The sequence below is a fragment of the Lagopus muta genome, chromosome 1, assembly GCF_023343835.1.
Source record: "Lagopus muta isolate bLagMut1 chromosome 1, bLagMut1 primary, whole genome shotgun sequence".
Taxonomy (NCBI): domain Eukaryota; kingdom Metazoa; phylum Chordata; class Aves; order Galliformes; family Phasianidae; genus Lagopus; species Lagopus muta.
Window position 1 is genome coordinate 4274759 of NC_064433.1, and position 13166 is coordinate 4287924.

General features: G+C 42.2%; 1 protein-coding gene across 1 annotated transcript in view; it reads right to left on the reverse strand.

The window, feature by feature from the left end:
• Window positions 1–2931: 2931 nt before the first annotated feature.
• The window catches only part of ITIH5 (inter-alpha-trypsin inhibitor heavy chain 5), a 47368-nt gene continuing 37133 nt past the window's right edge, over window positions 2932–13166 (reverse strand). Inside the window, exons 10-14 of the mRNA XM_048933805.1 lie at window positions 9725–10278; window positions 9304–9354; window positions 8117–8233; window positions 5611–5988; window positions 2932–4346 (exon numbers count right to left, since the gene is read on the reverse strand). Coding sequence (XP_048789762.1) covers window positions 4048–4346; window positions 5611–5988; window positions 8117–8233; window positions 9304–9354; window positions 9725–10278 — 1399 coding nt within the window. The 3' untranslated portion in view covers window positions 2932–4047. The remainder of the gene's footprint in view (window positions 4347–5610; window positions 5989–8116; window positions 8234–9303; window positions 9355–9724; window positions 10279–13166) is intronic.

Below are 13166 nucleotides of genomic sequence, written 5' to 3' on the forward strand. Positions count from 1 at the left end.
ATTATTTTGCAGTGCCTTGTTTTGTGAGACACTAGCCCTGCCAAAAGGAAGGGGTTGAGCTGTTGGGTCATCCCAGATCCTGGCATCTTCTGTTATAGGTTAGAAGTTCCTATTCTTTCTTGTTAACAGGCTCTGATAATCTACAAACAGCAAAAATGCAAAACATTCTGCAGCTCTTAGAGGAGAGAACAGCTGCTTAATGTGCTTGCAGACAGCTGTGCTGAAACTCAGAGTCCAACAGAACATGGTCTGGTTCGGGTCTGAGCAGGTAGACCTAGGCAAGCTTCGCATACTGTAGAAGTCTCAAGAAGTGTTGGGCAGGAGTTGTTTTGATGTTTTTTTGGGTGGGGTTGGTTTTTTGTGGGTCTTCTCTCCCTTGTGTTTTCATAGAAAAATTGTTCCTTAATCGGGCATGTAAATAAAGGGTTTGGATTTTCTGACTTTAGAGGGCTCTAGTCCTTCAAAAACAAAGCTGAGAGGATGTGAATTTCCTCGGGTAGCTGTTCTTTCCAACTTCAAAGCAGTTCAGAAGTGTTAGATGCAAATAAGTCTTGTATGCCTCTGAGTGAACTGGACATGCTTGGCTACACTTGCAGCTGTGTAGCCCTATGATGTATTTCTAGAAGTTAAGTCCCTTTTTGTTTGTTCTTTATTTAACGGTCAAAATCCTACTTGTGCTGGCATGCCAAATGGCCGTTGGAACAAATGACACACAGCTCTCTGAACAGCTCATTTATACTGCTTCATGACATCACTCGTTGCCAAACAAGCAGAAGTTGAGGAGTCCTCTGCTGGTGAGGGCTGAAGCAACCCCTGTGCTGCTAAAGATATTGAGTAAAAAGAGTTGAAAACAGCTTCCTGTTAGAGACTTGCCTAGGTGAAATGGTATTTCAGTTTTCTTCTTGCTGTAAGCTGCGTAATGTGATACTATGCAAAAGTACAGTCCTTGTTCTAAAATGGAAGGTGAGTGATGTGATCTCAGTTGGGGAATAAACCTGGTGGTGCTCAGTGCTGGGTGAGGTGGTTCACAGTGGGCCATCATAATCACTAGGAAAAAACCTTCTTACTTTGAGGGGGACAGAGCCTCAGAACAGGCTGCCAAGAGAGGTGGGAGAGTCTCCTCCACTGGAGATACTGAAAACAGTCACTTCCACCGTGCTCTGGTGTGATTGCTCAGCCTTTGTATCTGAGCAGTTTGTGATCATAAACCACATTGATGCAAAGTGTTCTGTGACGCTCGTGAAGATGAGAACAGATGTGTGCTTGTCATGCACTTAGCACAATGTTTTACCTGGGGCATCTCTGGGTTATCAAAAAGGGGTGTAAAGATGAAGCCTGGACAATCCTGAGGGAGGAAAAGCATTAACACCCCTTTTTTTAGCTATTGGAACAGGTTGCCCGGAGATGTTCAAGGTTAGGCTGGGTCAGGCTCTGGGCAATCTGATTGAGCTGTAGGTATCCCTGCTTATTGGAGGGGAGTTGGATTAAATGGCCTTTATGGAGGTCCCTTCCAACTCATGATTCCATGGAAGTTGAATCATGAAGTTTTTAGTCCACAACCTGCTTTTGTCCAGTGATCTTGGACCAGCAAGAACATGAACTCTCTTAACTTCAGAGTGGTTCTTTCAGTCATTTGGTAGCATAAGTTTGTCCAGGAGCGTGAAGCATACCTACCCTTAGCTTCAAAGTGCATTTCATCTTTGGTAAATGAGAACTTCATGGTAGCGTTCACTGTAAAATGTTTATTGTGAAATGGATAACTGGAACCTTAAGGAGAACTTGAGTACATTGCTCCAGGTGCTTCACATGGTTGGGCAGCTGGACTTGATCATTATTCTTTTCAGACCCTGAAAGAAATATGTTTTCTTGGCTAGGGAGGAGGACCAATGATGCACCTGAAGCGTTAGCAATACATGTGTCTGCATATACATACCTATGTACAGGAGAGATGAGAGCTAACCAAACAGCTCCCACTAGCAATACACTTCAACAGCAAAATGTGGGGGGAGAGTGAAAATATTACTGTGAAGACTGCACGAGGACACCCACCATCTAGAAGTTTTCTGTCACTACCCTCATCCTGTGCTAGAGGAGCGGGATGTTACTTTGCAATGGATGAGGTGATGTTCCTACTGTCTTCTTGGGTAGAAAAGTCAACCTCACAGACTCTCCTTTTATTCCTGTCTTGTGAGCATACTGTGAAGTCTCTTTAGTTATTGTGTGATCAGAACTGCCAAAGGTCTTGCCTTTGCTTCTCCTTGCGGGAGAGCTGTTTTCCAAGATAGCCAGGCTCAAAGCAGTAGTTTGGAAAAAACATGGAGACAAAATCATGAGCCTTGGCAGATGTTTTGCACTGGCCAAGCTCTCTGGAAGGACCTTGCAGAGCACAGTTCTAGTTGGTTGCACTGGGCTGTTTCCCTCTCCCCATAGAATACAGTGTAAAAAAAGCAACCGTGCTCACTACCTGTTCTGCTGCTGCAGTGCTAACTCAATGATCAAGCAACTAGAAAACAACTCCACCCAACCCAACTCCAGCAGCTGGAGTTCTGACAGCAGCAGTATGACTTTGTTCTTAAATATGCAAAAAATTAGTCAAAATTGAACCTATTTCTGTATGCCTCTGGCAACTTCTTATTTTTCTGCTCACACATGGATATCATTTAGCTCTGGAGATGCTTCCATTATCTACCCGCCTTCCTTTCTCTAGAAGAGGCAGAGCATGCAGGAGTTCAATTTGGCCGCAAAGACTTGGACTTTGTGGTTGTCAGAGTCCTCTTTGGCCAAGTTCTCTACCAGCAAACTCCCCTGTGGCTGATGTATAGCATTATTCAGTGGTGCCTCATTTTAAAATAGACCACAGCTTTGCTGTTTGGGTTTGGAGGTTTCTTTGCAGAGCAGAACCACCTGCAGTGGGGGTGGCTGGCAAAAGCTTCTGCTGCCAAATTCCTGCTGTGTACAAATTCCTGCAGGGCAAGGAAGGAGAAGCAGCCAGGGAAACTGGGATGAAATTTTTTGAAGATTTGGAATAAATAAATACTTCTCTGATTAGAAAAGCAGCTACAACTGTCCAGTCTAAAGTCAAAATTGAGACACTTCTTGTAGGTTCACAAGCTATGGAGAGTGCATGTTCATTATGTTTCAGCAAATTTAAATCTCTGCAAAGCAGAAATGCTCTGCTCAAGGAAATGGGAGGTTTGCTGGAAGCTCACCATGGAACTTTGCTCCTCTCTGAGGGAGTAACGAATCAGGATGAAATCACGACATTTATAATGTCATTTAAATGGGACAGCTTGAGGAATGACTGCTGGCACCGATCCTATTTCTGCAGAGGACCACAGGTGCTTTTATGCATGCAGCCTGTGCTCTAAGACAGCAATAAGCTCTATAAGGGTTTTCACCACTATATTAAGAGTCTGTAGTATTCAGGGCGCAGCATGTTTAGTGGCAAATCCAGACCCTATCCCAGCAGCCAAGAAATCAATACCTTGTTGTGGCCTTAAAGTTTTTATTTCTTTCTTACCTTTTTGATGCTAATGGCTCTCTGCAGATGAGTATCCACCCATCTCTCCTCTCCCTCTTCTCTTCCCAGGGACCATGGCTGGAGCATGTACTCCACGTCACTTCCTTGCAAAGTATTTTCACCCAAGGTTGCCTCCCTAGATAGGCACTGTGATGTATGATTCACGCCTTTCATGGGTGACTCACAGACCCTGGGGTTATTGCACAGATCCCTGAATGGATTTAAGGCAGGCAGCTCTCTGCATTTATAGGACTGCCAGCCCCTTTCTCCCTCCTGACCCACTAGGAGAACACCAATCACAACTTTAACTGTATCCTCAATCCTTTCCTCCCACCTCCTTGTCTTCAGGAATTTGATGAACCCTGTTCATGTAGCATGAATTAGAGACAGTGGATTTCCAAGGGCAACAAGACTTGGTTTCTTTGGCACCAAAAAGTATAGAAATATTCATAAATTGCCTATCTCTAGAGGCTTCAGAAGGGACCCGCTGTCACACATGCTGCTGCAATGCATTGCTATGATCAGTCTTAAAGGCTGTTTCTCGTCCCAGGGCTGGTCCCAGTGTCAAAAGGATGAGAAGCCAAATAGTCTTTATAGCTGCCATCAATCAGTTTGTCTGCGTTGTTTTTGGCAAACCAGCAGTCAACTTGCTGCTGGCCATTGTAGATCCTCCTTTGCTTCCACACAACAGGAACAAGCCGGCCCTTCACTTTCAGAGTGTTTGTAAGGTTTGGCTGTAATGCTTCGGTTTGGTTTTGGCCAACTTGCTGTTGATTTATGTTTAAAGATTCCCGAAGAAGTTTAACTTCATGGCTCAAGAACTGACCTGCAACACAATATAAAACACATCACTTTAATGGTTGCTTTGTGCCTACGTATAAGTAATTTGTTAAATAGGTTATATTTTGAGGGTTCTCAGAGTGCAGAGTTGTTTACAGCTTCTCTGCAATAGCAGGACGAGTCTAGGTCCTGAGATACTTTAATAAAACTTGTGAAGACAGAGATTAGAATAAGACCTTATTTCTTGTCCACTGACTGAGCTAAAGAGCTTCTTGATCTGCTAGTAGGTAGTAAGTTCCCCTCTGTAGGCCATGGTTACTAGAGGATGATAGCCCAAAGCCTATCAGCAAGTGGAAAGACTGTCTAGGCCTATAACACCAAGTTCTCCTCTCTAAACCTCTTAATCTCTTTTAGGCAGATGCAAAGGGCCTGAATCCAAAACTCCAAACTTGAAGGATCATCTCCTGCTCAGCCTGAGAATGCCTGAACGTCATGGAAACTGGCTTCAGCCTTAGTTCTGTATATGTGTATGTCCATAAACATCACTTCTTGTCATCCAAAAGAGCCTAACTGTTCAGACGTTCTCTGAACCTTCCTAAAGCCCAGCTGCTCTCCGAATGTGGGGATGGTTCATATTAAAAAAAATTGAAAGAAAAGGGTAACAAGAAATACTAATGTTTCTTAATCTCAATCAGGCTCAAATGTAAACAACTCATTCCTACTAAGACAGACCTTCATATGTATGGAAGTACAGAATTTGAAGGCTGTAAGCCAATGATCTCTGGCAATGCACTAGCTCTGTGACCAGAAGTCTCTTTTGGGATCTGCAAGACCTCAGCTGACTCTCCTTTCTGCTTAGAGAGGGTCGGACCCAATTCTGTTACATCCTGAGAGCACGTAGCTGCTGATCTATTCTAATTTAGGACTGTTATTGGAGAACATTTTATTGATGCCTTATTAGGGGTTCTTGTGAAATATTTGCATTCTCTCTCTGTATTATTTATCTTTGTGAGCTTCTAGTATGTGCATTCAAATGACAGCTGCATTAAACAATCATTAAAATAGTGGTAATGGGTAACACAGGCACAGACGTAGCTCGGATAGTGAGAGAGAGCTCATACAAAGCAAGATGGGAGAGGAGTTGGGAATGCTGGCAACAGAAGTCATTTACAAAAGGAAGCAGAAGTTACACCTGGTAACTTCACCTCCACGTACCCTTTTCATCACCTCCTGTCTCTGTCCTTCGAAACTGTTTGGAAGGATAATTTTTCCATGGTTTACAGCTCCAAACCTGAGAACCCGTTACTTACCCAGTAACCCGTGGGAGTCAGAAGAGAGACCTTTACTGTTGGAGATGTAGAACCCCAGGTGATCCTTCTGATACGGGGCTGGCTTCTTGTAGCGGTGGATGAGGATGACAAAGCTGATTGTGTCTCGAATTGTCACAGTGATGTTGGAATTGGCAGAGATGGACACCTCTAGGCTGCTGCTCCTCACAACAGCATTCCGGTCACAGGACAGAATAAGTCGTTCTCCATCATCCAGGATAATTCTGGTGGGTGTGATCTCCAGGTAAGATCTCTCTGGCTTATTGCTGAGGATAGTGATTGTGTTGAAGTAAGTCCGATGTTTCTTGTGGCCATTGGGTGGTGCAGGAGCTCCAATTAATTGTCCATTCACAGTTACACCTTGCAGGAATAGAACCAGTAAGTGAAGACTGGAACCAAGAACAGGTCTATTGTCTCAAAGATACGAGCTTTGCAACCAACTACATGCAGATTTACCACCTCATGCTTGAATTATTTTACTAATCAGTATTCAAAACAGTTCTACCAGTGTGTTACAAACTGATAAACTTACGTAGAGTATCTAAATTTATCCAAGCTAGGAAACACTGGCTTGCTCTGGAGGCAAATGGCTTTAGCCTCTTTAGTCCCGACCATGTGTACATAATACCCAGGATAGAATCAATTGCTTCTTGGCACAGCCACTTCCTAAGCTCTATCCAACGTCAGGACAACTTATAATCAGTACACTTACATGGGGTTTTTTGGGCTATATAAGAGAAATATTTACCTTGCTGACTACTATAACTCCACCAGCCATGGTATGATTTAACTAAACTATTTATTTGTTGCTAAGATTTGGGCAAACATAGGGCAAACACAGATCCTAGAGAAGTAAGGCAAGCTGCTGGCAGGCCTGTTTTTCCTCAAATCACCAGCTGGCATACAGACTGAACTTCTTCCAGGAACAGGACCTGAAAGTATCCAAAAGTTGCTGCACCAGAGGATCTCATGGCAGTTCACATTTTGAGACCGTGTTCCTCATTACTTGATTCTTAAGAAGAGATATAACCTGGCTAGCTGCAAAGTAATTTCTACTACCTCAGCCACAGCTTTAAAGATGATGTAAGACCCATAGAGGAAATAGCCTGAACCACAACAGTGTGATGTGCTAAACCTTTTCAGGTATCAGCGTAAGAAATCCAGGCTCACTTTGTGTGGCTGCAGAGGAATACCCTGACCCTGCACTCTGATTGAATTATTTTCAGTTTTACCAGCAGTGTCCTTTCAGCTTCCCTCACATTTGACCCAAAAGAAACACTTTCAAGTGCAGATCCCACTGAGCCACCTGAAGCCTTCAGGTCCACAGCAAGATTCCCAATAACTTTAATTACCTTTGTGACTTCCTGCCTGTAAAAAGTGGCTTATTTCCCACAGGTCTTTGCACAGCTACTATACAGAATTGTGGAATCATTGAAAGGGACCATTAAAGGTCATCTAGTCCAACTCTCTCTCAGGGGACAGTAAGGGAGGAAGCTTGTGGCAAATCCAATCTAGACCCAAGACATCAACACACAAGTGAAATTTCTCTACCCTCACCATTCATAAGGGATTTTATAGTTTCCATCTTCATAGACTTAACAGGCTAGTTTTACAGTCTGCTTTCCTTAAACTCATTCTGCATTTCAGCCATGGAGTCGCACAAGTAGCAACACATACGTAGTCACTGTAAGAAATGCAGGGAAACACTGCCAGGGTCTGGATTTTATTTACCAAGGCAGGCATGAATGCATGTGAAACATGGAGAGTTGACCACAGAAAATAATTCTTGTGACTTTAATAATAATTGTTGCAGTTGTTTATCTTCTTTGTAAAACAAGTGTGTGAGTTATCTCCGGTTTTGACACCCCCTGCCTCCCACCATTTTCCTGCTTAGGACATAATCTGCTTATTAGTTGCCCTGCTTAGAATTCCAGATCAGATCAGACCACAGTTTGGGCCTCTGGTTATCAGACTGGCTTGTGCAAAATAGATCCTGAATTGTGGGGGTTTTCTCAAGGCTATCATGACTTCAGTGAAAAAGCCTCACTGCTTGGTTAACACGTTTGAATACTTTGCTCTGTCCTGGAGCAATCAATCAATGCTGTAAGTAGAGAGTGAAGTTCGAATACACAAGGAATCTTGATGAATCTATGCTGCTAAATCTCTCACTTTTATGTTGTGACCTTGCAACTAGAGCGCTAGTGAAGCTGTGCTACCAAAGAAATGCATCACCTCCGAACCAAATGGGTGAATCCCCTGTGGGATCTCTCAGCGTGGCTGTTTACTCAGCTGTGCCTCCTCTGCTTGTTCCAATTCTGCTCAAGTACAACTCCCAGCCCATACTGGACTCTCGTCAGCAGGACCTGAGCTCTCCAGTCTAGCTGGAATGAAGCAGCACACACACTTGAAAGGCACACTCAGCCTTTGTACGTGACTGCCACTCCCTTGCTTCTAGTCAGTGAAGACCTCAACTTCCTTAACTGCTCACCAGATTCCTTATGGTCAGAGACCAGTCGAAGAATGTCTCCTGGTTCTCCATCAATATTGAAGCAGACAGAGAACTTGCTGGAGGGAAAATCGATGACAAAGTGAGGGTCTCCATCCGCTGGGAAGACATGGAATGGAGACAGATGTGAGAGACATACACAAAATTCCAGAGTTTAAGAATGTAACAAAATTGCTTTTCAAAGAGTATTTTTCACTGTTTTTTCTTTTTTTTCCTAAGGCCTGATTGTTTATTGTTTTTAGACATTTTGCCAGGAAGCACCAAGCTTTGCTTTGTTTTTCACAAAGATTGTTTTGTTTTTCTCACAGAAGGCATTGTGTTTTCAATGAAAAATTGAAACCCAAAGTAGCCCAGGAGAAAATTTGGGTGTTTTCTGCCTGAAATACTATTTCATATGGGATTTACCATGCAAGTGTCTAATATTCCTGTTTTTCATAGTCTGTTCATGGGCAACATCCCTGACAGCATATATAAATATATCTTCTAACCAAAGATCGCTGTGTGGGCACATGTCCCACTGAACCTTCCTGGCCAAGATCATATTGGAGCTATTGATAACAGATTTTAAACAATCCCATGACTGTATTTTTTTTTTAAATCCTTTACTGGCCATAAAGTACCAAATAGGTGTGGTTGTAAGACAAGTCAAAACCTTACTTTATAAGGTAAATTTGATCTTTTCCAGTGAAATTCAAGTCTAAATTATTGATCTGGGCTTATTCTCCAGCATTTAATTATGACAAGAATGTTAAGTAGAGCTACAGAAGCAACAGGAAAATAGTAGAACACTATAGAATTTTCTTGTTTTTAATTCTCCAACAATATTGTTATGTTTCAACAGTATTAGGTTGCAAATATCTAACATTTTTTGACCAGTTCTGTTACAGAGTGAGAACACTCTTCCCGTTCACTAATTTACAGTATTTGCAAACACAAGGATCAAATACTGTCGATGAACTACCCTGCTGTGTTTCCCAACACTTATCCTCATTTCTTATGCCCTTTGTTTTTTGTTTTTGTTTTCATTTTCCTCTCTACTCTGCAGTATAGTAAATTGGGTTTTGGCTGATTTTATTGGAATGGTTACACCGTGGTGCCATGCAATTGAATTCTCTATAAATCAGCTGCTGTTATTGTGCATTACAAAGATCAGGAAAATTGGCACTAACCTGAAGTTTTGGAGATTTTAATTCTTTGCTTATCTTGATGTCTGCGTATACCTAAGAGTGAGAAGAGAAGGCTGTTACTGAGCAGCAGAAAAAGCCATAGTATACTAATGCTCCCAAACATTTACTCAAAGAAATTATGGAACATATTCCTGTAGCTACTTCAAGCTTCATTCAGAACACCAGATTTTCTTTTGTAGCTTCTAAAAAGCAGTATGTGCTTTCATGAGGTGAGTTGTGTCTATAAGGTCTTGCTCAATGTTGTCCAGCACACAATTAACAAAATCGATATGAAAACCCCAGTTTTCTGTTTACCACTCTTCAGTTCATTGTCTGGATCATCCCTGTTACCAAAGTCAGCCATGAGAGATTAACCACGTGAATAAAAACCTCTTACCAGCACATGATTATTTTCACCTCGTACCTGGTGGTGCCTTGTGTCCTTGCAAGCTCTGCAACTTTTCACCAATGCCATCAGTAGAAGGGCTGATAAGCTCCTCGTGAGGTGGTTCTGAATGGAGCCCAGCCTCTCTCATCTTCAGATAGGTGAAGGGAGTCACAAAATTGTAAGCCAGGGCCATTGACTTCGCTTTCTCTGTTAAATATTCTTTCTCCTGATTGTCATTACTCTTTAGCCGAGAGTTTAGCAGTTCCTTGATGGTGAGGTAACTCCATGCCCTCTCAATGTAATTTTGATCAGCTCTGCCATCTTCCAGACCAGGGACAGCTCTGATGTCATTCGTGCTTGGCAAGTCAATAGCCACATCTGTTTTGAGGAGGATGTACTTCTTGGAGTTGCTAGCAGTCACCTCCACATGGAGGCTATCTGAGGTGCGGTTGATGAGTTTGCCAGCTATTATAATTTCAGAGCCATTGAAGTAGTTGGGGAAGAAGTTCTGAGTGACTTGCTCCACATTGTCTTCAGGGTAATCAATACGGATGTCAGAGAGGAGGGGTGTTCCTATCTCATCATAGAATCTGAAATAAAGATACATTTTTCACTGCAAGTACTGCATGCGACTGTATGCATACGCTCTTGCACTTACAGTCAGACTAACACATCTCCCATTCTTTCAGGAACAGTTAGATCTACCAGACCCCAAATTTTACAGTCACCTGTGTCACTGGGCTCCCAGAGGCAGGGGAGTCTGTAACTTTGGAGGTTTTCAAAACTTGATAGACAAGGCCTCAAGAAACCTCACCTAAATTTGAAATTAGTTCCTGAGCAGGAGCCTGGGTTACATTACTTCCACAGGTGCCTTTCAGCCAAAGTTATTCTCTACCCTTTTTTAGTTTTCAGTGTTGAGCAGACATCTAAGCAGACTTACTGCATTTTGTTCAGAAGCATCCCAGCATGATCTGGCAGTCACCTAACTTCCTCTAAAATTCAAGAGCTTTGCAAGGAGATACCTCTGTCCACTTACATATGCTTATTAAAAATAATTCTTGGTTTCTCAGACTCACAGAAAGTCCCACATTTGTTTCAAAGCATACACAGAAAACATGCTGTTGTCTGTAACTTTCTAGTGGTTATATTATGTGTGTTATTCCAGAACCAGAAATTATAAGACGCAGATGCTAATCCCCCAAAGCTGTAGAGTATCTGAACCAAAACTCCTGCATTTCTGGAAAGAGTCCTAGTTACTACAGTTTGGGATGATTGATGTGGGATAAACAGGAATACTATCGTAGAATCATAGAATCCTTGCAGTTGGAAGGGACCTTTAAAGGTCATCCAGTCCAACTCCCCTGCAATGAACAGGGACATCACAGCTGGATCAGGTTGCCCAGGGCCTGATCCAGCCTCACCTTGAAAGTCTTCAGGAACACAGCATCAACTCATCTCTGAGCAACCTGTTCCAATGCCTCAACCCTCACTGTAAAAGACTTTTTCCTTGTATCCAACTTAAATCTACCCTCTTTAAGCTTGAAACCATTTCCCCTTGTTCTATCACCACAAACCCTGCTAAAGAGTCTGTCATCTTCTGGGAAGCCAAAGGAAAATAAAAATCAAGAATGTTTCAAAGGACTATAGGAATTTTAAACACTAAATAAAGGAGGCCTGGAAATCAGTGCTACCTTATTGTTAACTTTCTTTTGGAGCAAGCAATAGCCTCCATGGAACCAGAGAGTTTAATCCTATAATGCTTTTTTAATGTGTCCTACCCCGCTTCTAAGAATACTCTCTGTTGTACAGGCCAGAAAGCTTTTACAAGGGGTCAAGGCCCAGATTTACAGTACTGTGTTTTTCCTGCAGCAGTATGCTTTTGATGGATCTTCCCAGGCTGCTCCAGGAATGCTCAATTTCCTATTTAAATGCTAGCCTCTATATCTCTTGGCAAATCATTTCAGCCTGATTTTGTAAACAAACAAGGAGCTGGCTTCAGCCCTTTAGTTTAGTTTAGCTTTTTTTTTTTCACATCTGCTCATACAGATTGTTGGGAGGCTGAGTTCCACTTTATATTTTATTCTCTCTCAAAAGAAACCCAAAGCCTGAATCAGCTGGCTTTCTTTTAAAGTCTCTCTGAACACACAGTGTCTTCACTGTAGAAACCTTGACATGCTTTAAAACATGACTGAATTAAATCTTAAAACATGCCGTGCAATAGCTCCTAGAGTATTAAAAAAATGGTGGAGTGAAGGATACAACCTGTCTGATAATATAGCACAAGGAAGTATCTGCATGAAAATACAAGCCACAAAAATCAGAGCGCACAAATCAGAAATGTTACCCACATCTATGTTACCCACGTCGATTTCCCCTCCACCAGTGATTTGAATTGGCCTCCAGTAAATAATTCTACTTTTTCTTATAAATTTGGTACCAAATGGCTTTACCATCACATACTGTTGATAAACAGTAAGCAGTTTATCAGATGGAGGTGTTTGAACAAGTACTTGCTATGCCGAGTTTCTGTAGCCCAGTCAATCAGCAGATCCTTCATTTGCCAGGGAATGCCACTTGCTATCCAAAATACATGTTTGGAGAAGCAAATGACATGGGTGGAGTGGCAGATGGGTCTGTGTTGCCTGATGTTTAAGAAAAAGCCACGGTACCTTTGTGCAATTCCCCACTAGGGTCTTCCCTTGGACTACAACTGATGGCACAAGAGAAACATGATCTTTAGTACTACTAAATGTTGAGGATTACAAGAAACCTGTCAGGAGTTAGAGTCACAAAGAAAAATGAGGGTAAGAAATGACTACATGATCACATCAAGAATGACCCTTACATTTTTTTCTTTCAAAGAAATATATTCTGGAGTTTGGGCATGAGGTTAGCTTTTTAAAATATAAAGAAATAATTTTCCACACCAAATTGGTATCTTCATTCCTAAGCCTCTCTGTGCTGTTTATGTTGTTAGTGTAAAGTGATCAGTGCTTCCTTTTCTCCTTCTATCCATCTGAGGAGAGATGACACTTGTCTTCTGTCTCTCCAGGTCTACATGTCTAAAGGAGTGTTCTAAATAAAGGGAACATTCTATGGGGCTAGGAAGCTCCAGTACACCTCAGAGTTTCTGCTAGGAAAAAAACAATTTCTGGATAGAAAGAAACTTGCAATCTCAATTTCTAAGTATACTCTGCATCTTTCACCCAGAATTGAGCCTCAGACAAATTCCTGTATCTTGCTATGTCTCCTTAGAGGATTTCCCTCCCAGAATGGCCCTAAAAAATGATGCAGATATCAATGAGTCATAGAATCATTTGCGTTCGAAGGGACCTTTAAAGGTCATCTAGTCCAACTCCCCTGCACTGAACAGGGACACCTACAGCTAGATCAGACTGCTCAGAGCCTGGTGCAGCCTGATCTTAGATGTCTCCAGGGACGAGGCATCAACCATCTCTCTTGTCAAACTATTCCACTG